The sequence below is a fragment of the Mus caroli genome, unplaced genomic scaffold (genome assembly GCF_978045245.1).
Source record: "Mus caroli unplaced genomic scaffold, Mus_caroli_1 scaffold_13, whole genome shotgun sequence".
In the NCBI taxonomy this organism is placed as follows: Eukaryota; Metazoa; Chordata; class Mammalia; order Rodentia; family Muridae; genus Mus; species Mus caroli.
Genome location: NW_028227268.1, coordinates 37,105,585 through 37,131,545, shown reverse-complemented (window position 1 = coordinate 37,131,545; position 25,961 = coordinate 37,105,585). Strand labels below are relative to the sequence as shown.

Sequence of the window (25,961 nt, the reverse complement as noted above, 5' to 3'; positions counted from 1 at the left end):
CGCCTTCTCTGTTTTGGGATACTTAGGGTTGTCCACAAGGACTTGTAACAATAACAGACTGTTCTTTCTCTCAGGTGTAATTAACAGAAGCAGATTTCTGACTTTTTCATTTTATTTATGAAGTTCTTTTGCTTATTAAGTTACTAATCAATATTTCTCAACTTTTACTTGTATTAAAGTCGCTTTAAATTGCTTTGTTAGCCAATAAATTATTTCTTCCACTAATAGACTCTTTTAGATTTAAAGTACAGTTTTACAGGATAAAACCTCTTTATATGTCATCTTAATGTATTTGGTTAAGTTTTAATATTTGTTTTTATTAAATGTAATACATGGGACAGAACTCATAAAATTTATGTTAAAAAATAAACAGTCCTCCTGGGGTTGTCCCATCATGCTTCACTCGTACATTTTGGGGGTGGTCCTTCTGTAGCTTCCTGCAAACACGAATTAGGGAGAGCTCGTACCCATTGTGTGAAATGTCTTTATTCTCTCTGAATGCTTGGCTGCCCAGAAACTGCTTGGTTATCATCACATTATTTCCGAGTTTTGTAGGCATTAGTTTTGAGTTATGTGGAAGAGTCTGAAGACATTTTGACATCTTTTTCTTTTTATGTATCCTGTTACTCTGTCAGGAATGTGGGCTTTGTTCCCTGTGTTCATATACTTTGTAGTGTTAGGGGCACCTTCAGTGTACTGATGTGGAGCCTATAGTTGTGGGAACTGCCTTCAATTGGGGTGCATGTTTTTGTCACCTAAGTTTTATTTAAATCCTATATATGCAGTAGGGTCTAAACTCAGGGGCTCAGTCATGTTGGGCAAGTACTGCGCCACTGGGCTGTGTGCCCAGTTGTCCTGTCACCTTTGCATTCTGAGGCAGAGGCTCCCCAAATTGCCCATGCTGGGCTTGTAGTCCTGGTGAGGTTTGTTTGCTCTCTGTTTCTGTAATTTATATTCTTAATTTTATTTTCTAATCTTCCAGGACTAAAGACTGACACTCAGGGCCTTGTGCTTTTTAGGCAAGCACTCTCCCATTGACTCAGATCCTTGACACCCCGAGCAATTCCTTTCTGCTGACATGGACTTTTAAAATCCAGTCAGCTAGTCTGCATCTTTTTGTTTTTTGTTACAATTTACTTTTTTCTTTCTTCCTTCCTTCCTTTCTTCCTTTCTTTCTTTCTTTCTTTCTTTCTTTCTTTCTTTCTTTCTTTCTTTCTTTCTTTCTAAGATTTATTTACTTAATGTATATGGGTACACTGTAGCTGTACTGATGGTTGTGAGCCATCATGTGGTTGCTAGGACTGAAGGTTGCTTGTTCCAGTTAGCCCTACTCGCTCTGACCAGCCTGAAGATTTATTTATTATTATATCTAAGTACACTGTAGCTGTCTTCAGACACACCAGAAGAGGCCGTCAGATCTCAACTGTGTGGTTGCTGGGATTTGAACTCAGGACCTTTGGAAGAGTAGTCAGTGCTCTTAATTGCTGAGCCATCTCTCCAGCCCATTTTTTTTTAAAAGATTTATTTATTTTATTTATATGAGTAAACACTGTAGCTGTCTCCAGAAGAGGGCATCAGATCCTATTACAGATGGTTGTATGAGCTACCATGTGGTTGATGGGAATTGAACTCAGGACCTCTGGAAGAGCAGTCAGTGCTCTTAACCACTGAGCTATCTCTCCAGCCCCTTTGTTACAATTTCTAACTTTGTAGCTCTGGCTGTCCTACAACTTGGTATGTAGACCAGACTGTCCTCTTAACTTGGAGATTTGCCTGCCTGCCTCTGTTTCCTGAATGATAGGATGAAAGGTATGCTCAGCCGTGCTCAGGTGTGTGTGTGTGTGTGTGTGTGTGTGTGTGTGTGTATGTGAATGTGTGGGTATGTCTGCCCTAATGTGTGTGTGAAGGTTAATGGAAAACTTTGTAGAGACTACTTTCTGTCCTTTGGGATTGAATTCAGGATGCTGATCAGAGTCTCATCTCTGCAGCCCAGGCTGCCTCTTCTTGCTTCAGCCTTACAGGTATAGTCACTAGACCTGGTGACGTTCCTCCACTGACCCTCCTGACCCCGCACTCTGTGAAGTGTGTGTTCTCACCGTGCTGCTGCTCTTCAGTGTACACTTGTAGACTTGTCATTGTATCGTGTGTGTATGTGAACATGCATATGATGTATGTGCCATAGCATAGATGGAGAGGTCGGAGTTGGTTTTCTCTTTTTACAGGGTCCAGGTCCTCGAGTTGTTTTGTGTGGTAAATGCTTTGTCCATTGAGTCATCTTGCCAGCCTGAATACACTCTGTGCTTCATTAGAGTGCTTGTTATGAAGTCCTAATGAATATTTGTTGAATATTGTTATATGCTGTGCTCTTGGAAGTTAAGGCCTAATTTTTTTGGTAAATCTGCCCTCTGGTTAAAAACAAAAACAAAAAAGAATCTGAGCAAGTTGAATGTGGTTTTATCCTGTAGGAGATCAGCACTGGTGGTGTAAGGGTGTAACAGCTAATGGTCAGCACTGTGGTGCTATTGTGGGGGGGGTGATGTGTGATGTGTATGATCAGCACTATGGTGATGTAATGGTGCAGTAGGTGGGTATCTCTCTGTGCTGGTACAGTATGGTTCTCTGCTTATTTGGACATTATCAGGGTTTCAGTATATTCTTTGAATGACTTATTGTTTATGTTTATGTGTGCTATGTCTATGTGTAAACATATGCATATCCATGCGTGTGTAAGTATTTACAAATGCCAGAAGATGTTGTCAGATTTCCTGGAGCTGTGGGCAGTCTGACTGATGTGGGTGCTTGGAGCTGCCCTTTGAAGGAGCAGCAAGCACTCTCAGCCACTGAGCATTTCTCCTGGCTCCTGTGCTCCAGTGCCTTGCCTTGTCTCCCCTTCTCCTTCCCTTCCCCTCCCCCTTCCCCCTCCCCCTCCCTCTCCCCTTCCCTCCCCCTCCCCTCCTCCTCCTCTCTCTCTCTCTCTCATTCTCTCTCTCTCTCTCTCTCTCTCTCTCTCTCTCTCATTCTCTCATTCTCTCTCTCTCTCACTCTCTCTCTTCTCATTCTCTCTCTCTCTCTCTCTCTCTCTCTCTCTCTCTCTCTCTCTCTCTCTCTCTCTCTCTCTCTCTCGTTTCAAGAAAGACAAGGTTTCTCTGTGCAGCTCTGGCTGTCCTAAAACATACTCTGTAGATCAAGTTGGCCTTGAACTCAGAGATCCATCTGTCTCTGCCTCTGGAGTGCATCACTACCACCTAGCAATACTTTTTTTTTTTTTTTTTTTTTCGAGACAGGGTTTCTCTGTGTAGCTCTGGCTGTCCTGGAACTCACTTTGTAGACCAGGCTGGCCTGGAACTCAGAAATCTGCCTGCCTCTGCCTCCCGAGTGCTGGGATTAAAGGTGTGCGCCACCACATGTGGCTATCACATTTTTTTAAACTAATAGTTTTTAATAATTTGTTTTTCTGTGCATTGTTGTTTGCCTGTATAAATGTCTGTGTGAAAGGGTTGAATCCCCTGGAACTGTAGTTATAGACAGTTTTGAGCTAACTTGTTGGTGCTGGGAATCAAACCAGGCTCCTCTGGACAAAGCAGTCAGTGCTCTTCACTGAGCTACTATCCAGCCCCTCAGTACATTCTTAGTGAATCTAAATCATTAGAATCTTTTTCAATTGAAGGTCTTATAAAACAAGACTGTAGTGTAGTCTGTTGGTGGTGAGTTTGTCCAGCATGTGTGGGGCCCTAGGTCCTGCAAAACCAGATACGGTTTACATACTTGTAATCCCAGCATTCAGGAAGTGTAGGGAGTTCAGAGTGATCTTCAGTTCTCTAGAAAGTTGTATGCCAGCCTGGGTGCATGAGATCATCTGTCAAAGAAATGTAAAAAGCTATAACCAATCAATCAGTTTTTATATCAATAAAAATTTGAAGTAGGTGGGAAGTAAGGGGGAAGAAGAAACTGCTAAAACATCATCTGTTTGAAAATGTTTTAATGACGCTGGGTGGTAGTGGTGCTCACCTTTAAAGCAGTACTTGGAGGGCAAAGGCAGGCAGATTGGAGGCCAGCTGGGTCTACAGAGTGGGTTCCAGGACAGCCAGGGATACACAGAGAAATCTAAAAAACAAACAAACAAAAAATACTTTAATGATTTAAGATCTTACATGCTAATTTAAAATGATTAAAAAGACTCTTAAGGTTCACATAAAGGTAATAATAATACAAAAAGGAAACTTGATGCTGATATTCCTTGAACATTTGTCTTGAGACGTAACAATTCAATTTTTTGTATTAATCTAAGTAGTGAGTTTAGTTTTGGAAACTCACTTGTACAGTTGAATGCATCCTGTGTATTTTAATATAAGTGATGATTTTTATGTGGTTATTGTGTTTGAGTTTATGATAATTTCTTTAATCTGAGCTTGGTGACTAACATCTGTTATCCCAGCACTTTGGAGGCTGAGGCAGGTGAGTTGCTAGTTGTGTTGGCTGTAGAGGTTGAGCACAGCGTGGGCTACATGTTGAGCCCCTGTCTGGATATAAATTCAACTTTTAGTGGTGTTGATAACTTTCCTCAGCATTGGGAGGTGAAGGCAGGAGAAACAGGAGGTAGAGGCACTCTCTCATTCTTTTTAAAAAATTTATTATTATTATTTTTTTGTATGTGAATACACTGTAGCTGTCTCAGACACACCAGAAGAGGACATCGAATCATTAGAGATGGTTGTGAGCCACCATTTACTTGCTGAGAATTGAACTCAGGACCTCTGGAAGAGCAGCCAGTGCTCTTAAACACTGAGCCATGCATGTCTCCAGCCCTGGAGACACTATTTCTTATAGTGACTTTCCTTACTGCTTAATAAAATACCTGAAAAAACAAACTTCAAGAAAACATTCCTTTTGGCTGTGGTTGAAGGTTGGAATTCCCAGAGTAGTGAAGGAGGAGCTTGAAGCAGACAGCACATTGCATCTGCAGGAAGCAGAGCACCATGCTATTGCTCAGCTATTCCTTTCCTTTCTGTGCTGTCTGGGGTCCCAGCAAACAGGATATTGCTAACTGCATTCAGAGTAGGTCTTCCTGCCTCCATTAACCTGCTCTCCATGTTCCATGGCAGATATGCTTCAAGGCTAACCTAGGTAGCCCCTCACTGGCCCACCCACAGGCCTGTTTGCTAGGTGATTATGATCCTTTCAGGTTGACAGTCGATAGTAACCATCATGGAGGCTCTGTAGTGGCTGTATGGTGAATATGAGGCAGCCCTGGGCTACTTGAGACCCTATCTCAGAAAACAAAATCGGGGGCTGGAGAGATGGTTTCGTGTTTGACAGCATCTGCTGACCTTGCAGAGGACCTCGATTTAGTTCCTAGGATCCCTATTGGCTAGCTTACTGTTACTATTTTGAGGAAGGAAAGAAGGAAGGAAAAGAAAGAGAGAAAGTGATGGTGCTGAAGCAGTGGCTCAGGGGTTGAGGGCTGTGCTGATCTTGCGGAGGTTCCAGTATTTAGGATCACAAATGCCAGCTCTAGGGATCTCGTGCCTTCTGGGTTCTACAAGAACTCTATACAAGTACATGTACACACATAAGTATACACACACACACACACACACACACACACCAAACAAAAAAGAAAAAACAAAAATTAAAACAGTGACTCAGTGAGTTATCTGGGGGAGGAGATGGGTGTTCAGAGCCCGAGCAGAACATGTGTAAAGTGGCTGCATTTCCCCTACCATTCATGCATATGTAAAACTAATTCATGTTCCTAACCACAGACCTGCTTTATGTTCTTTATATGTGTGGCTTGAGTGTGTGTACACGTACACCAACGTGCATGCTGAGTTTTAAAACTCTTTTAAAACCTAGAATTTTTTCATTGTTTCTAAAAACTGTTACATTTCATCTTTCATACAGCTCATTGTTTTTAACTTTTTCCTTACTGTAGTTTTCTGATCTCACAAACTTCCATATACATACAGCTGTATTAGTTATAAGTTAAATCTGGTTTTTGTCATGTTCAAAGGAGAATCATTTGATTTGTTCAGCTGTATGAAGTCAGAATTTATGACTAAATTCTAAAGAAATGCTGGTGTGATATTTTTGATGTAACATTTTTATGGCTGTGGTTAAACAAATGTGGTTAAAGACATGAGTGCATGCAAACACACACACACACACACACACACACACACACACACACACACAGACACACACACAGACACACGCACGCACCTCCAGCAGTAGGCCAGCTGCCATTTGCTCACAGTTATCAGCACTATGTTACACAGAAGAGGAACGGGCTTATTGACATTTTAAATGGCTGAACTCTGAGATTTGGGGCTTCCCTCCTGTTTTCTGCTCTATTTACTTCTCTGTATCCATGGGTGGTGTGTGTTTGTTTCTAATACCTCCTCTTTAGCATGGAAGCCATGCTGATTGGAGTAATTTAGGATGATCTGTTTTCCAAGCCTATGCTTTAGGTGGCTCTGTTCATCCTCGATGTCTGCCAATTCTGTTTTTGGTGGGGCGTGGTATGTGCTTTGATGTATGGTACAACGCATGTAAATGCTGTGTAAATGCCCCCGCCCCCCCCCCCCCCCAGAAGGGATCTAGAAGAGGATTCTAACTTAGTGACCTGTGTGAATGCTTTTCTGGTTGAAAGCTGCATTTGCACGTTACCTCCATGTCAGCATCCTCATTAGTTTGGTTTTAATGTCAGGATATATTTTTATCAAATCAAGGTGTTTCTAGGCTCTAAGAACTGTGTACTTACCTATTAGTGTGGTTTTACTTTGAGGCCAGATATAGTAGTATCTTGATCTTAGCAGTTGGTATACTGATCCTGGTGGACCTCTGAATTCAAGTCCTGCTTAGTCTACTTAGCAAGTTACAGGCTAACTGGGCCTCCATGTAGAGAATTGTGTCTTTTTATCTTAGTCTGTATTTATTTTTCACTGTGAAGATATAAAATACCTTCAGTGTCTCTGTCACATTTGGAGGGATGTGAACATAACAGACATGGGGACAGGCTGGCAAGATGACAGAGGGTAAGAGCACTGACTGCCCTTCTGAAGGTCCTGAGTTCAAATCCCAGCAACCACATGGTGGCTCATAACCACCAGTAATGAGATCTGATGCCCTCTTTTGGTGTGTCTGAAGTTAGCTACAGTGTACTTATGTATAATAATAAATCTTTGGGCTGGAGCGAGCAGGGTTGACTGGAGCAAGCAGAGGTCCCGAGTTCAGTTCCCAACAACCACATGAAGGCTCACAACTACAGTGTACTCATATACTTAAAATAAATAAATAAATCTTAAAAAAAAAAAAAGGACACGGGGACACGCAGAGAGCCCATTTTCTTCCATTACTGCATTTAATTGTAACAAATACAGCAGTGAGTTTTGTATGTTTTTAATAAGTCTTTAGAAGAAATGTTTGATTGTTTTTTTGTGGCTTGAAATGAACTCACAACATGTGATATCTCAGTCCAGGTTTAGGAAAACAGGTATAAGGAGTGGCTGTGAACTTACTGTGGGCTTAATGATAGTGACCCAGATAAACAGATGACTGTCACGGGTTAAATGCTCTCACTGAGACTGGCTCTTCATGGACATCTCATTGTGCCTAAAATCTGTATTTATGACATATTCCTTGGCATGAATCCTGAAACTCGACATTTGCTAAGTAATAGCTTGTATAAGATAAGTAAAATTTACCTTTATTGAAATAAAACTTATTTACCTCAAAATTAATGAATTTGAGGAGCATTGTTTGATGAGCAAACAAGTAGCTGTAGTTATGTCACTGCTACCACATTCAGCATGCAGGCCTGTCATGATTTCAGAGAGCCCCACTGTCAACCTGGAATGCCCTAGGACAGTTACAACACACAGCAGAATAAAACACATGTGGGAAGGATGTGGAAAAATTGGAACCTTCAATCATGGTCCTTGGGAATGTATCATTAGTGTAGTTATGTTGAAAACTAGTTTGAAGTTCCTTAAAATGTTATATATAGAGTTACCACATGAACCCAGCAATTCTGTTCCTAGGTATACAACCAAGAAATGAAATGTAATAATGTCCATATAAGATTGAAAATATATGTCCATTCAAGAATGTATACATGAGTTTCATAGCAACATTATACGAATATGGAAATTATCCAAGTATTTATCAGTTGGTAGACTGTGGTATATTCACACAGTCTGTTCTTTGGCCCATTACCTGGTCATTGAATGGGTTTCTACTTGGTTTTGTTTAGTAGTTTTTTGTCTGGCTTCAGGTTCTAGTAAAGCACTCTACCATAGAGTCTCATTTCGGGACTAACCAAAGTTCTGCTATGAGTTACCAGCGGCTGAGTCATGTCTCCTCCTTTCCTCTTCTTTTCCTTCCCCTCGCTTCTCCTCCACTTCTGCTGCCTTCTTTCCTTTCCCTGTTGTTCTTTGTTCCCTGTTGCCTCAGCTTTTCAAGTCAAAAGATGGCAGGTGTACGTTATCATGCTTGTCTAAATTTTGTGTCATGCTTTTGAGAGTCATCTGTGTCATACTATTCAGAAACCTTAATTTTAATAGTTGTGATGTGTGCTTGCACATTGCCACGCTGGCCTGGAGAAGGTCGTTCGGTGTTTTTCTCGTCTTGCTTCAGCTTACTCCTTTAAAGATAGGGTTTGTCACTGAACCAGAAGCTGCATGTTCAGTTAGGCTGACTGGTTACTGAGTTCCCAGGAGTCACTTGTCTTGGCTGTTCTCCCAACCCTGCACATGCTGGTATTACCTGCAGACACAGCCATGACTTAGTAACCGCTCATCCTCCTTCTTGAAGTACAAGCAAGCACTATTACTGACTGAGCCATCTCCCTAGTCCTGGGTTAGATTATAACTCCCATTTCAGTTTTGGGAATTCCTTCCCACTGTTTGGCTGTGTTGTACTTGCCATAGTATTTTGGTTATTTCCAGTTTAGTGGTTATGTTAAACTGCCCTTAGTACTGTGTGATGTATGTATTGATTTCTCATGGGTCTTTATTTACAAGTGTGATTTCTGGGATGTGTAAGCATATGCTTGGTTTTATTAGATATTGATAAACTATATTGCAAATCTTGTTAATTTCCAGCAGTGTTTCTTTACTCAATGCCGTTGAGTTCTTTCTGGCTTTGTGATCTGGGTGAGTGCTATCTATACCTTTGAGCTTTATGCCCAGTTCAGAGTTGAGCTGCTTCTGTACTCCAGTAAGTCTTGAATTTGTGATTTTTCTGTCCCAGCCTTGAGAGCATTTGGGATACATGAAGACTCCCATTGTGGAGGCTCTTTTCTCACACATGGGGTACAGTAAACACATACACTTTAGTAAACATAAATCTCTAAAGAAATCAAAGTACTTGACTAGTTTTTCTTCCTTGTGTTTATAAGTTCTTGCCTTGCCTTTCTCTGAATGTCACGTGGCAGGACTCGGTCAGTACACTGGCTTTCTTCTCGGCTTCTTTCACAGAGTGAAATGTAGTTAAATTTGCTTCATATTTGATAGCTCATTCCTTTCCTTTCAGTTCTGAATAATATTTTACCACAAGCAAGGGTGGTTTATCCATTCACCTACAGGAGGACATGCTGGTTTCATCCATGTTTAGCTCAGTATGTCTGTTAGAAGTAAATAAAACTCCCATGGGCATTCAAACTTCTACGTAAGTATCCAGGAAGCTGTGGTCATCGTGTGGTAGAGCATGTTTAGTTTTGAAGGAACTGTCACACTGTCTTCCATCTTTTTAGTTGTATGGTAATGAATGAGAGTGTTGTTGCTGCATGTCCTGCCCACCTGCTGCTGTCAGTGTTGTCCCCTGAAAGAGCTGTGTTGGGCACCTTACAGTTGTGATAGGCAGTTCCACAATGACATGAAGCCTTGCTTTGAAGATCTTGCTATGTAGCCTTGGATGGCCTATAGTTCCCTCTCCTCCTGTTTCCTAAGTGCTGGGGTCAAAGTTGTGGACTTTTCAGGTCTTTTGCCCATTTTTAAATAGCGTATTTTTTTGTTGTTGTTGATTTAAAGTGTTGATTCTAGGGGCTTAGCCTTGTAGTAGAAGGTATGTGCAAGACTGTTACTTCCAAAACCCAGAAAAAACCCAAAACAAAGAAAACACCAAACCAGCCAACTAAACAGTAATTCCCAGACTCCAGTTCCTGTGTGTTTTGATCACTGGTCCTATGTCTGCTGTGTTTTCTGCACGTGTTTTCTCATAGTCTGGTGTTTTTAATAGTGTACTTTACAGAGCATGTTAAATCATTTTTCCCCTTTACCTGAATGTGACTCTGGTCATGTTTTGTGCTCTGTCCACTTCATAGATGCTCTCGTTTCTCTTGCTAGAGCTTCAGGCTTCCTAGCCTTTGTTCTGGCACAGCTCCTGCTGGCAGAGTGCTCAGCTCTGTTAGCATATTCACCTGCTGTTAGAGTCCCCGACTACTGAGGGCATTTCTTACCTGCTTACTTTAACTGTACTTTGTAGCATGCAGACACAAAGCTTTGTGTGTTTCAAGCTTGTTTTGAGGAGGGGAACATAAGCTGGCCCTTGTAAGCCACCATGCCTGGCTTCAGTCTGAATTTTGACAGGTGTCTTAGGGTTCCCATTGCTGTGAAGAGACACCATGACCAAGGCAACTCTTACAGATGACAGCATTTAATTAGGGGTAGCTTACAGGTTCAGAGGTTCTGCCCATTATTATCAAACATGGGAGTGTCCAGGCAGGCATGGCACTGGAGTTGCTGACAGTTCTACATCTTGTTCCAAAGTCAAACAGGAGAAGACTGCTGTCTTTCAGGCATCTAGGAGGAGGGTCTCAAAGCCCAATCCCACAGTGACACACTTCTAGGAACAAGGCCACACCTTCCAACAGCGCCACTCCCTAGGTTAAGCATGTTCAAACCACCACAGCAGGTGTCCCCTTTGTAGTCCATATCTCTGTGAAGACAGAATTTACAACAACCCAGATCTTTCTCAGTTGTTTGCTTTTCCCACCCAACTCTTCTCCAGTGTTTGCTTTCTTTTGTTTTCTGATATCTTTCATATTAGAGGAAACTGCTTTTCCTATTTAGACAGTTTTCCTTTCTATTACCAAGTGGTTTTCCACTGAATGGTTATGATGCCCTTACCCCTTGGGATGTGCTTGAACATGGGTTTTTTTTTAGGTGTGAATATTGTGACATGGGTGTGCTGCACAGAGAAGTAGATAAACAATGTAATGACGTACAGGTGCCATGAAGAAATAAATTGAGGTTCAGAGATAGAATGTGGTGAAAGATGGGAGACAGGGAGGCCTCTCTGACTCGGGGATGTTTTGGCCAAGATGTGTAGGACATAAGTTAGAGTGTTGTTGAGTAGAGAGTAGAAAGGGCTGCACTGTGAAGCAGGAGAGCCTGGGAAAGCCCAGTGTGTGCAGAGTGAGTAGTGGATAGGCATCAAAGGATCACGGTGCTGGTCAGAGCAGGAGCAGGGCTGGCATCACACAGTCCCACCCTTCACTCCCGGCATGTGTCCTCTTTCAACAATCATAGTGAGCCTCTGTAGTATATTGGTGGTCATTCCCTTGTACAAGAGCAGTAATGAGTTGAGTAATTAGCCTTTGTCAGTGACGTGGCTTACAGTGCTAGTAGAGCAGTTTGACATACATTTTCCTCTTCATCTTCCCTGTTTTTCTCAGTAGTCAGAGGCCAGAGCTGAGCTGTTCAGGGTCAGATATGGTGGTTATTGTACAACAATGTGCAGAAACTCTTTAACCTTCTCACGATCAGCTAAGTCCTCCATAGAACAGTGGGTGGATTTGGTGGCTTTGAATTTGTAACAAGTTCCTTCGCCTGTGGAGGAAGGTCTGGTTGTCAGTGTGAAATACTGGGTGGGTTAAAGGACAACATGCTGTGTTCAAACAGATGATGTTTTGGGCTAGAGTGATGCTTAGGGACTGAGGGGGACATGAGCAACAGCACGTGAGACCCTCACTTCAGCCTTAGACTTAGAAGTCTGTGTCTGCTTTAGTACGGTGTTGGAGTTCACTGGGAGGCTAAAGTCTGTGCGTGTGTTTCGAGTATTGAGGGCAATGCCAAGGAGGTTTTGTGATCATTTTTAGGTTGCATAGTGGAAGGCTCTCCTGTGCCTGGTCCTGATCCATGGAGCCACCGGGTCCTTTTCCTCCATGTGTCATCCCTCTTCTCTCTGTTGAAAAAAGTTGCTCACTCATCAGCTTCCTGTTTAGATAAGACAAAAAGAAATAAGAGGATTATCCAATTTATGCTGGAGATTATTTATGGAAAATCTGGTAAGAAATAGAAATTGTGCCATGTAAAAATCTTGAGAGCCTCCAAACTGACATGAAATTTTTTGACAGTAGTCACCTTAAGTTGGACATCCTGTCCATGTCCGAAATGCTCCCAGTGAGGCACTCTGTGAGAACTACAAGGACAAGTCAGTGATGTCTGTTATAAAGAGAATGAATTTTCAGCTAAAATTAAAAGAGCCCTCAGAGTGTGGGAGGTGAGGGCAAGAGGATTCGTGTTCCAGCATCACTGTCAGCTATGGAGTTGAGGTTGAAGACAGCCTGGACAACATGAAACCCTGTCTTTAAGAGAGGAGGTAGGGAGGTTTTAAGATGTTTTAGCTGAATGGTTTAAATGAATTTAGTTGTTCAAAGAAATACTTCTGGAAAAGATTTTCACAGTAAAAATTTATTAGCGAGGACATACTGTTGTATAAAGTCTTTATATGCAGGGCATCATCTTCAATATCAAAAGGGAGAGGCGTAATATTTCATCACCAGTTGGGGTTTTATTTGCCTCTGGATCTGCTTTCAGACTAAGGTAGAAGCTGTTTCTAGTTGATGTCTTGAAATCTCAAGGCTGATTTATGAGCTTAAGCTCTTTGGTTTAAATGAGTTTACAGTGGTATTCGTGATGGGGGATATTAGTTAACATTTTCTGACAAGCAAACTGTTTTGAATTTTGTTGAGTGGTGGAGGAGTTGGTGACTTGGTGTGCAGGCCCACTTTCATTACTTTAATTGTGTGATTTATTAGGATTTTAAGCTTTTTATAAATGTTTTAGTGTTATAGAACAGAATTAAAAGGATTTAGAATAAAAGGAGTTTAACAAAAGGACTTTGCAACAGGATTGCGGTAGTTCTTGTATTTGATGGATTTAGTGAGCCGCATTTCATTTCAATCATCGTACATTCTGTCAAGTGCTGTGGAGCAGGTGTGTGTCACGTCATTCTCTCCATTGTGCATGCAAATACACACAGAATTTATATATAAAAAGTTAATCCGCTCCAATTTAGAGGATTACATTACCGGAGGGCGATGGCTCCATTAGGCTTTAGGAAGAGTGCAGGCTGCTATTTATACCCATACAACAACAACACAACAACAACAACAACAACAATCCCCAAGTGAATACTGCACTGTTTCTGAGTGTGTAGAATTTATATGCTTGCACTTCTACAGTTTGTAGAGGGTTTTGCCTCCAATGCATTTAGATATTTTGTGATCTTTGTAACTTGTGGTCCAGTTATTTTAGCTCGCATTAACTTTTGTAGTGGGCACCTGGTGGGCACTGTGCCCGAGGTAAACTTCTCTTCTGAGTCTTACAAATTTGGCTTCTGACTGTTCAAAAAGAGCATAAATTAAAAAAAAATATATTTTCATAGCCATTCTTTTTTTTTAAATTTACATTTCAAATGCTATCCCCTTTCTTAGTTTCCTCTCTGAAAATCCCCTATACCTTCCCCCTTCTCCCTGCTCCCCAACCCACCCACACCCATTTCCTGGCCCTGGCATTCCCTTATACTGGGGCATAGAATCTTCCCAAGACCAAGAGCCTCCCATTGATGGCTAACTAGGACATTCTTTGCTATATATGCAGATAGAGACATGAGCTCTGGGGGTAATGGTTAGTTCATATTGTTGTTCCTCCTATAGGGCAAAGAGCATAAATCTTAGGGAAGTGTTGTGGTTAAACCTGCTACACTGTGGCCAGTAGACACCAGAGGAGTTCTTCAGTTGCATCTTAGAAGAGAGAATCAGCAAGCCAGTTTTGCCAGTGTTGTACTATTTAAACCTGATGTTTCCTCTATTGAAATGACAGCTGCAAACCGGAAAGACCAGGAAGTAGATCCAGTGTTGAAGGAGTGAAGGATTGGCTCTGTGTAGATGGACTTCAATTGTAATTAATTTTGTATAGAAATAGTGTAGGCTTTGGATCAGTTAAATTTCAACTCATGCTTGGATTTAAAAGTCAGATTATTAATTGTTAAATCCGATTTGTAGCAGAAGCAGAAATAATCCATTCTAAAATATGTTTGAACAGACATTTTATTTAAAATTTTTTTATATAGTAACAAAAACCATGTATTTTGGAGTACCATGTAATGTTTGGATCTTGAACAAATATTCTTTTTTGTTTGTTCCTTTTTAGCTTTGGAGACAGAGTCAGGCCCTTAATTTGCTGCGTTCCTCCTGCCTCAGCCTTCCCTGTGCTGAGCCTGAGAGGTGCCTAGCACACCTGACTTTTGGTTTTTCTTTTTGGTTCCACTTCCACGTTGAGTCTTTGAACTCAGACTTTGAAGATTTCTTGTGCATAGTTTATAGTATTCTGAAAAGTTTTCTTCAGTATATCTCTGGTGCATTTTTTCAAGTTTAAAAATAATATCTACCGTTTGAAATTTCTCAGAAATTTCTTCTCCCCCCTCTGCCTCCTCTCCTCCCTACATGCTCCCTTCATTCCTCTCCTTTCCTGTTTTTATTTTGTAGCTGAGGATGACCTTGATCCAATCCTCCTGCCTCTACGTCCAGAGTGCTAGGTCTACAGCCATGAGCTGCCAAGCTTGGTTTCCACAGTACTAGGAATGGAACTTCGGGCCTTCAGCCTCTGGGTAGGCACTGCTTGGCTGAGCTTCTGCTCTCCCAGAGCTCCCTTCAAGGCTTCTGCATCCATTTCAGTTTTTCTTGTCATCACTATCTGCCCATTTCCTGGAAATCAGTAAAGATGATATAATTCTCCCTTTTGAGATACTTTTTTAAACTACTGTAGAGCCTTGGCTGTATATAGTTGTCCTCGCCAAACTCACAGTTGACTACCAGCTCTGAAGCCTCACCTTCATCGCCCTGTGGAGCTTGTTTCCTGGAGTCTTCAGGTGGATAGTGCTCTTCAGTCTGTCCTTCGGCCTGGGGCTGTTCTGTTTCCCAGAGGAGACACGCATGATAAAGATCTGACACGGTGTTTGGGAAGCTCAGAGATGGAGGAGTCCCAGGCATGGGAAAGGCGGGTTCAATATTAAGCATTAATGCTGTCATTTAATCCTTGCTCACCTGGAGCTTTGGGCTCAGCTCTCTGGAGAGCTGCCTTTCAGTCAGTTGGGAATGGGGAGGGTGAGTTAAGTTGTCTGGAAGTAAAGGTTTTGCCATCTGAGAGTCTCTCAAGTAGCCGATGGCAAGCCAGCCCTTTTTATTTTATTTAGATGGGTTCCTTCACAGCCAGTCCCAAGTGTACCTGGTACAATCACTTACTGTGCCTTTTATAGCCCTGTAGATAAAGTCTCTTTAGTCTCTGGGTGTTTTTCCACCACTGAGGCCTTCAGCTGTTACCTAGGGCTGCTAAATTCGCCAGTACTCATCTTTTGTAAAATTTGTTGGGGTTATTACATATTTTAAAACTCTATTTAGTAATTGCTTTTCTAGAATTTTTAGAGAGAATAACTTAAGTGCATGTTTTCTTCCCCCCAGCTTGTGTTCCTATTTAAAACAAACACTAGCTTGTCTCCTGGCGTTTGGCTTCTTGTTTTTGTTTGTTTGTTTGTTTTTTGTTTTTTTAAAATATATTTTCTTTATATACATTTCAAATGCTATCCCGAAAGTTCCCTATACCCTCCCTCCACCCTGCTCCCCTACCCACCCACTCCCACTTCTTGGCTTCTTGTTTAAAGTGAACACAGACATTTTATAGTAAATTTATGTATCAAACGGGCTAAAAACCAGAAGGCAGAAACTGTTTCTTTCCACTTCCCATGTTCTAATTTCCGTTGCCTCTCCTGTCAACAGTGACTATGACTTTTATGTGCCTCGGGAAGTGTGGACATCAGCATAGATGCTGTGTGGGTTTGCATCTTCCCACTGTTGTGTGTTCCCTCTTCCCCATTCTAGCTGCTGCCTTGCCAGTGTTTACATTCAGCACGGCTTGTCTGCAGCTGTGGGGCATGGACATTTCCCTGCACATTTGACTCTTTCTTCCTTCACTATTTTAAACATTGCTGGAGTAAGTAATCATGTATGTGAGTTCTCTCTCATCTCTGAGTGTACCCGTAGGATAAAATTGCAGGGGCAATATTTGTGCATTCAATACTTTTTGAATTTATAATTTTGATTAATTAAATTTGATAAATCTATCAAAATTTAAATCTTGTGTTTGATGAACATAATTTCATAGGACTATAATTACATTTTAAGTGGAAATTATTTAAGAGATTTATTTTATATATTATTTGTATGATTGTGTTTATGACACTGTGTACGTGTGTGTGTGTGTGTATGTGTGTGTATGTGAGAGAGGAAGAGGAAGGAGGGGTGCATATATGTCCCTTGGAAGTACATATGGAGGTCAGAGGACAACTCGTGGGAATTTGTTCTCTCCTTTTGTGGGTTCTGGGGATTTAACTCAGGATGTCAGTTCTTGCCCAGCAAACAGACTTTTATCCAAAGTTTTAGGAATAATCTATAAGATGGATCAGGTGATGATCCATTTGTTTGAATCACTATCAATTTCTCTCCTATGAGATCATTCTGGATGGTTTTATTTATTTATTTTTGATCTAAAAAATCTTGACCAGGTCAGTGGCACTCAGTAGACAGAGGCAGGCAGATTTCTTTGAGCTCAAGGCCTGCTAGGCTGGTCTACAAAGCAAATTCTAGGCCAGCCCAAGCTATACAGTGAAAGACCTTGCATCCAAAATACACACATACATACCTAATACAAACATACCAACACCTTAAAATTTAGCAACTATATTGTGAAGGAGCAAAAAGTTTCTCTTCTGACCTCCTGACCTCACATAGTTGGTGACTGCAGATTAGGATGGTGTGAGAGACAGGCATGGTAGAGAAACTTGCACATGGTGTGTGACAGAGTTTTGCATGAGTGTTGGCATCTCCCCAGGAAAGTAGAGACAAAAAGTGGCTAAGCTGACAGTTCTGTTGGCCTCTGTGGAGTCAAGAATTGACTTAACTGCACTCACTCAGGTTTGCTTGTCTTTCATTCTTTCCTCCCAGTGAAGTGAGGGAAAGAAAGTCTGCCATGTGGAGTTTCCCTCTTTTCAGGAAATATGAAGAGGATAGTCTGACTGTCCTCATAGCTTTCTGTCCTTTAGGCGACTTACATTAAAATCAGGAATTTCTCTTGTGTGGTTGAACTAGCAAGGGTTGGTCTAATTTCTTAGGTGATTTTATGTAGAGTTTACTTGGTGAACATAGTTTTCTTTCTTACTTGGTGAACACAGTTTTCTTTCTTTTTTTCTTTTTGGTTTGTTGAAAAAAGGTTTCTCTGTGCGACCCTGACAATCCTAAAACTCTGGCCTCAAACTCTGAGATCCTCCCGCCTCTGTCTCTTGAGTTCTAGACTCAAAAGTGTGCACCAGTCTTAAGGAGCTTGTCATCACTGTAGGATAAGGTTTTTTTTTTTTTTTTTCTGATCTCACAGTGTTGGTAAGATTGAAACAGGTGCCAGTTAAACAAAACTTCTTCAATAAGATGCCTGCCACTATTTTTAATGTTTAAAATATTTTTCATTTTGTACAGCTAAATGTGTAGATTGAATGTTATACTGAATACATTTCTGTTGTGTGTATACAAATGTACACAAACCTGTATAGATATACACACACATATACATTCTGTACATTGCAGACAAGTGATCTTCCACCCATCCAATTTATCCTCTATTGGAAATATTTTCAAATAATGGGAAATATTCAAGAGTTTCTCAACATACATTTTGTTTTATGCTTTCTAACAGGTGCTCAAAAGTGTGATAACTTTGCTGAGAAAAGACCTCTTCTTGGTGTTTGTAAGAGCATTGGATCTTCAGGGTAAGGATATTTAAGTTGAAGCTTGAAACATGTAGCTGTGATGTATGGATTACCTTCCTTCCTCTTTTCATATGTGATGATAAATCACAGTGCTATCTCGGAGTAAAACATTGTCAGCATCAAGAAAAGAGGTCAATTGTTGTACATTCATTATTAATACGCATGCTTTTACTGCAGAAGTCACTATCAAATGTTAATAGTAACAATGGCATTTCATCATATTATTAATTTCTGGCAGTGTATTGTTGCTGGGGTTTGTGCCTGAGGCTGCTCTAGAGGCATTGCTGGGTTCTCTCTCTAATCCCTTATGATTCCTTGAGTACTGTTCGTCCTCTTCCCACATTCAGAGGACTGATTTGCTGACCTCATCCAGCTGTGAATCAAATGCTGTCATGTTCATGTTGATTACTGTGAATGAGGGGGCTATTTTCAGGAGTTTATATGCTTCTTGCAGGTATTAAATGGGAGCCATACTCTTTCTTTCAATTAACTATCCATTGTGTTCCTTGAGCTTTAACCCTCTGCATAATTCCAGTTAGGAATACGTTTAGTAAAGCTGCAGAGCTGTACAGAGTTAGGGAGAAGTCTGTAGGTAGACAGCTTAGAGCTAGTGCAGTCTTCTCAGGATGCTCCAGTGACCTACCTTCTCTATAACTTTGTCATTTGTTCAAAGCTGTTTTCTTTCATAATCCCTGAAATGCCCAACGTGTTCACTTGGGACTCTCATTTGCAAGCAGAGTTGAGAAGTATTTGTTCCTGTGTTGGTAGGAAGATGGTCTGATGAATATTAGACAGGCAGCTGGTAGTTTCTGCCATGTGCTTCCAGTGAATGGTGTACACTTTATGGGCTTTGGAAAAGGAAGCTCTTCTAATGACATACATTTTTAGACATGGAATTATGTCCAGATAAAAATTTTAATTATTTTATGTGTATGTGTGTTTTGCTTACATGTGTGTCTGTGTACCACTTTGTACCTGGTGCCTGAGGAGGCTTGAAGATGGTGTCAGATCTCGTGGAACTAGAGCTGTAGTTACTTATGGGTGCTGGGGACTCAAACCTGGGTCTTCTGGAAGAGCAGTCAGTACAGACATCTCTCCAGTCCCTCTCCCTTTCAAGACATGTTTGTAGTTTAGGCTGGCTATGAACTCACTGTGTAGCTCCTAAAAGCTTCCTGTGATAACATCCTGGATTGGGATTACAGTCTTGAGCCATCATATCCAGCCATATAATGAAGTCTTGATTATTATTACTTATGAATATGGTTGACATTGTGGAATATGTGCTAGGGTTCACTAGAGCTGTAGTACTGATAATAAGTAAGTGTATACTAGGAAGACATTTGTTAGACTGGCTTGCACAATATGAATTGCTGTGTAGAATTCTGTGATGATGGATAAAGCATTCTGTAAGTCCACAGGAGACCAGTTTTGGAGAAAGCAGTCTTTGTACATATCTTGCTAAAACTCCTTCCTCTGAAAGTCTCATGTCCTACTCTGTGCCTCTGTTCAGGGGATATAAGCCCAGTTTGGATCATCTATTCCAGTAAGGACAAAGTGCTGCCTTTTCCTTGGTGGAAGTGGTCCAGTGTAGTTAGCCAGCCACAAGGTTGCTGGTTGGTCACTCCAGGAATGGTAGTGTAGGAATGGGCTTAGTTTTGGTCTCTGCTGGGAGACTTAGCAGCAGCCATAGTTGGGTCAGCCTTGTGACTGGATATCTATGTTGTTGAGCTCATGCACAGTCTTCACCTCCACACCATTAGTTCCCTTTGTTCATGGGCCTGTTGGGCTGTGGCAAGGATGGCTGGAGAGAGACTGTCTGCTCAAAGAAAGGGTTGTCTTGTCTACTGGATTGTTGACTCTCTCTGCTAACTTGCCTTCTGATGAGAATTTATATGGAACACAAATATCTTTCCATCTTCTACCCATCAATGATCTTTGCACCACCTCTTCCCTAGACATTGTTCTCACCAGTTTCCATGGATCGGTCTTCCATGTCCTGACCATCCAGCCAAACCAAGGAAAACGTACCACCATGTGCACAGTCCAGAGTTCTTTCCTGTGAAGATACCCGCGCACCAGTGAGTGCCCTTCAGGGTTGTCCCAGGAAGTAACTGTAAATGCTTCACCTCTCCATTTCTGGGTGTTGCCTGCAAAGTATTTAGGGTGGTCTGTAAACCAGGCTCTTGTCTTCTTCATCTTCAGTCAGCCATTCACAGGGCACACCCGGTGAGGCCATAGGTATGTGTTTGGAGACATTATAAAAGGAATTGGAACCACAGGCAGAAACTACAGCGTTGACAGGGTGGACAGTCAGGGAGAGCAGCAGCAAGCAGGCAACAGCAAAGCCTTTCTTTCTTTCTTTGACCTCCATTAATTTGTGCTGCCACTGGAAGGTGCCACCCACATTTTGGGTGGGTCTTCTCACTTCAAGTAACCTGATTAAGAAAATCTCTCACAGTTGTGTCCAGCAGCTTGCTGTTTAGTTGATTCCAGATCTAGTCAGGTTGAGAACTAGTGCATTTCTAGAAGTTTAAACTTCTTTAGATCAAAAACTCAGGGTGACAGCAGATGCTGGAGAGGATGTGGAGAAAGAGGAACACTCCTCCATTGCTGGTGGGACTGCAAACTGGTACAACCACTCTGGAAATAAGTTTGGTGGTCCCTCAGAAAATTGGACGTAGTTCTACCAGAAGACCCAGCAATACCACTCCTGGGCATAAACCCAGAAGATGCTCCAACATATAAGGACACATGCTCCACTATGTTCATAGCAGCCTTATTTATAGTAGTCAGAAGAACCCAGATGTCCCTTAACAGAGGAATCGATACAGAAAATGTGGTACCTTTACACAATGGAGTACTACTCAGCTATTAAAAACAATGAGTTTATGAAATTCTTAGACAAATGGATGGATCTGGAGGATATCATCTTGAGTGAGATAACCCAATCACAAAAGAACACAAATGATATGCACTCACTGATAAGTGGATATTAACCCAGAAGCTCAGAATCCTTCTTAGAACGGGGAACAAAATACCCATGGAAGGAGTTACAGGGACAGTATTCGGAGCAGAGACTGAAGGAATGACCATCCAGAGACTGCCCCACTTGGGGATCCATCCCATAAACAACCACCAAACCCAGACACTATGGCAGATGCCAACAAGAGCCTGCTGACAGGAGCCTGATATAACTGTCTACTGAGGGCCTTTGCCAGTGTCTGGCAAATACAGAAGTGGATGCTCACAATCATCCACTGGACAGAGCACAAGGTCCCCAATGAGGGAGCTAGAGAAAGTACCCAAGGAGCTGAAGGGGTTTGCAGTCCCATAGGAGGAACATCAATATGAACTAACCAGTACCCCCAGAGCTCCTTGGAACTAAACGACAAATCAAAGAATACACATGGTGGGACATGTGGCTCTAGCTATATATGTAGCAGAGGATGGCCAAGTTGTTCATCAATAGAAGGAGAGACCCTCGGTCCTGTGAAGGTTCTATGCCCCAGTATAGGGGAAGGCCAGGACTGGGAATGGGAGTGGGTGGGTTGGGGAGCAGGGGGAGGGGGTAGGGGTTAGGGGGTTTTGGAGGGGAAACTAGGAAAGGGGATAACATTTGAAATGTAAATAAAGAAAATATCTAATATCTAAGAAAAAAATTGAAGGGGAGGAATAGTTGGTTACAACTTAAGAGAACAATCCAAAAGCACTTATTAATATTACCAAAGTCATGCCATCTCACCTGCCCAGTGTGTCAACAACTTTTAACAATAAAGATGGATATTACATCAAAAAAAAAAAAAGGGGATAGGCTTTGGGGAGTTACTTGTATGCTGCACTATGCCAGGTAAAAAGCATGAAAACCCAACCCCTTTGTCCACAGACATGCAGCTGTTATGTAAAATCCAGAGCACAGTGTATGCAAATAACTAGAATATTGCCATGGGGTGTAGCTAAGAGAAGAGAGAGGTGGTGAAGGTAGGTTAGTGGCAGAAGCCTTGGGAAAGGAGCCGTGAAGCTAGGCCGTCAGATTGAAGAGTGTGGGGTAGATGCTGAAGATTGAGTTACCTCTGTAGAGGGTCATGGCATTACAGGTGGACAAACCAGAGTGAATGAATTCAAAATGATTAAGAGTCTGTGAGGTAGAGCCTAGCCATCTGCACAACAGGTGAGACATCGATTGCTGAGGAAATCAACAGAGATATCAGGCAGTCTGAGCAGCTGCCAAACTAACAGTACTAATGGGATTGTGAGGGATTCACACCTGAAGCTTCTCCTGTCCCCAGCTAAGCCTTTCCTGATGGTTGGTGAAAAGGTTCTACCAGGCCCCTTCTCCTCTGAGACACTTGGCTTTATGTGTCAGGTGGTCAAGGCCCAAGCACTGAAACTGCTGAAAACTACTAACTTTTGGGCATGTGAGTGTCCAGAGCCCATGGAGGCACAGCTTAAGGCTGTCACTAGAGCAGGCTTCCCGACTGTGGTGAAGAGTCATACAAGGGTGCAGGGCTGAGAGCAGTCTAGGGGAACAGAAAAAGCAGGAGGCCGTGGAGCTTTGTCAAAGGCATAACCTTGGCTGACTCATGAGTTTAGACAAAGTTTCTGTTGACTCCTTAATGGATCAACCAGTTACTTAAATACAGAGGCAGTTCCCTGAAAGCCAGGCCTTAAGATAAAGCAAGAGTAACATGGTTGTGTGTTTTGAGATGTTAAATCTTGCAAATATTTTATAACAGTTAATCTAAATATTTTCTAAAAATTACATGAACTGCACTTAAAATTTAAAGGGAAAAGAGCAACAATTCAACAAATCAAAAAAAAAAGGATTTATAAGAAAATAAACTCAGGAGAGTTACTCAGCACTATATTCAGAGTAGCATAAAAAGAAAAAACAAACAAAAAACTTTACAGGATAGCTGAAGGTGAACCTGGGGTGGAGTGTGTGGCTTTTGCTTTACAGATTTTTATAGAGACGTGGAATTTCCAGATGAAGGTGTGTGTGTGTGTGTGTGTGTGGTATGGGTGGGTGCGCACAGGTTCACCTGTGTGTGTAACTGAGCTCTCAAGAAACGTTGTCTTCTTTTCCAATTTAAAAAGTATTTTCCTTTCCTTATAAACATTGCCAATGTGGTGATTAAAGAATTTGTTGTTAACCCAATTCATTGATGCCAGTATCATTTGTCATAAGAGAATGAATGTCCTAGAGGGAGAGCAGTGTGCCGTATTCTGTGATGAGGTAATTTACTGAGGAGTGAATTTGATGATAAGGGGCGGGCTTCTCAGGACCCTTCAGAGAAATAGAATGAGTAATCTAAACCTTGTGATTTGAGGGGTTCTTTGGATGTGCACAGCTTATGTATATGCATGCTTCTGTCTGTATGTGCCCTTGGCAGCCAGGAGAGGTAATAGAGTGACTGTAGTTAGAGTAACAGGGGTTGGGAGCTGACTTCTGGCCATGCTGAGCATCAAACTCAGATCCTCTGGAAGAACACCCGATACTTTAAAGCTGGAGCCATCTCTCCAGCTCCAAATTAACATTGGTCTGAGCTGAGTTCTGTAGCTCAGGCTGGCCTTGAATTCACAGTAATCTTACTGCCTGAGTTTCATCACAGTGTTTTATGTCATCTTAATAAAGATTCATTAGAGGTTGGAGATCCTTGCTATAACAGGAATGTGACTTTTCTTTTTTTTTGCCACGAAGTGCCCTTTACAAATAATGCCTGCCACTTTTAATTCTTCTTGAATTGTTTTTGTGAGGTCTGATGGAATCACAGATTAGATAGTATTACTTCTGCAGGCAACACAGGAGAACTCCACTAGTTTTGCTGCTTATAGGTAAGAGCTTTTTGCTAGACCTTAGCTCCTCCACTTTTCTGTCTGTCTAGAATCAGAAAAGGCCTCTTGTAGGGACTCTGCCCCTAGCTCTTTGCCCTTGGATTTCTGCCTCTTTTTACCCTTCAAAGACTGGGCTTACTTATTTTTGGTATAGCATATGCCAAGCACTAGCATGGCAGGTATGATGATGGTACTGGCCAGCAGACTGATGGGTGCTTTGAGACCTAGATTCTAGTACAGGGGTGAGGACTAGGGATTTAGCTTAGTGTAGCTAGCTTGCAAAGTAAAGACTATGGGTCCTGTCTTTTGTATTGTTATGGTGGTGTGTGTCTGGGTAAGGGGTAGGAAGGAGAAGAGGTTATAAGATGATAAAGAAAATTCAATTTTAGTAGAAAAGAACCAATATGATGCTTACATTTTTGGAATTTTGTTTTGGGCTCATAGCTATGCTGTAGAGTGATTGTCTAGTATGTGCAAAACCCTAGATTTGACCCTTAGCACTACAAACAACAACAAACAAAAAACTTATATATTAGTAAATTAATGAATAATTAAATAAACCAATTTCTGATTTTAGATTATAGATTGGTAAAGTCTATGCCAATATTGCTTCATGAATACTGAGTGTGAAACACTTCTAAGATGGTGTAGCCTTTGACCTTCAAGTCATCTTACAGGAGATGTGATCACAGTAATCCTAACTGTGGAAGTCAGGAGACCTTGAGAAAAGAAGAGGGCAGTGCTATTACTTTTTCTCATGCCCTAAGATATGGTCTTTATAGATCTCGAAAAGTTCTATTAATAAACGAGAAAGCATAAATGTATATAGACAATGTTTATCATGACTTGAGTTCTCTTTATCATTTAAGAAATAATTATAGTTTCCATGAGAGGGTAAGGCAGAGAGCTAGTACATTATACACTTGACTTATGCTTAATATAGCTCTACAATACCCGGTGGACAGGTCTTAGTCTGTGGCAAGAGTGTGTGTTAGTGTAAACTGAGAATTACTGTTACACTACACTGCAACCTCAATTGTTTTTATTTGTCTAAAATTATAAATTTAGTGGTTAAGGAGATGTCTCAGTGGTTAAGAACACTGACTGCTCTTCTAGCGGACCCAGATTCAGTTCCTAGGACCCACAGGGCAGCTCACAATTCTCTGTAACTTCAGTTTCTAACACCCTTCTGCCTACATACCTACCTACCTACTTACAAAACACCAATGTGTATTAAAATAGAATAAACTGGGGGAAAAATAAAAATAAATTAGAATGGAGGCTGGAGCACTGGTTCAGCAGTTATATATATATAAAACTATCCCTCGTACAATCGCAAACGCATTTGTAAATTTACAATGAGGCATTCATATTACTTTATAATCCTCGTTTCTGCAACTGGTTACGTGGCCTTAATTGGTATTTTTAACTACCTTCCTCTACTACCCATTCTGTATTTCCTTCACCTTCAGCCAGCACCTCAGCAGGTCTTGGCTCTTTTCCTGGAGGATTGACACATACCTTCATTCCTGATGGGTCTGTGTCATTTGTCATCCTGCTTGGATTAGGCTGCTGTAGTTTCCCATTGACTTTAATCACAGGACATGGTAGTACTAGGAGACGCCCTAAGGGATCTCCTACACTCCAGACATAATCTTGCTTACCACCATTGTGAAGAGGTAATCCAATTTCCCCATGGTAATCTGGATCTATCACCCCTCCTAACACTGTTATTCCTTTTTTAGCCTGTTGGTTTAAGGGCATTAGAAGCCCAAAATGGCCAGGGGGAAGTCTGAGCTTCCAGTTCAATGGAATGTTTGTTGTAGCTCCTGGTAGGAGCACTCCCCTCTCTGGAGCCAAAACTTCTAAGCCAGCAGAACCTAGAGTTATGGGGACAGGAAGCAGGAAGAGCACTGGCTGCTCTTCCAAAGGATCAAGGTTCAAATCCCTGCACCCACATGGCAGCTCACAACTGTCCGCAATTCTAGTGCCAGGGGATTTCATACCCTTACAGAGACATGCATGGAGGCAGA

The 25,961-nt window shown here is 41.6% G+C and overlaps 1 protein-coding gene across 8 annotated transcripts in view; it reads left to right on the top strand.

Annotated features, from left to right (window-relative positions):
* Bcas3 (BCAS3 microtubule associated cell migration factor) overlaps nucleotides 1-25,961 on the top strand; it is a 481,599-nt gene that overhangs the window by 43,340 nt on the left and 412,298 nt on the right. For all 8 annotated transcript variants that reach the window (XM_021178140.3, XM_021178141.3, XM_021178147.3 and 5 more), the window contains exon 8: nucleotides 18,024-18,096. In XM_021178140.3, coding sequence (XP_021033799.1) covers nucleotides 18,024-18,096 — 73 coding nt within the window. The remainder of the gene's footprint in view (nucleotides 1-18,023; nucleotides 18,097-25,961) is intronic.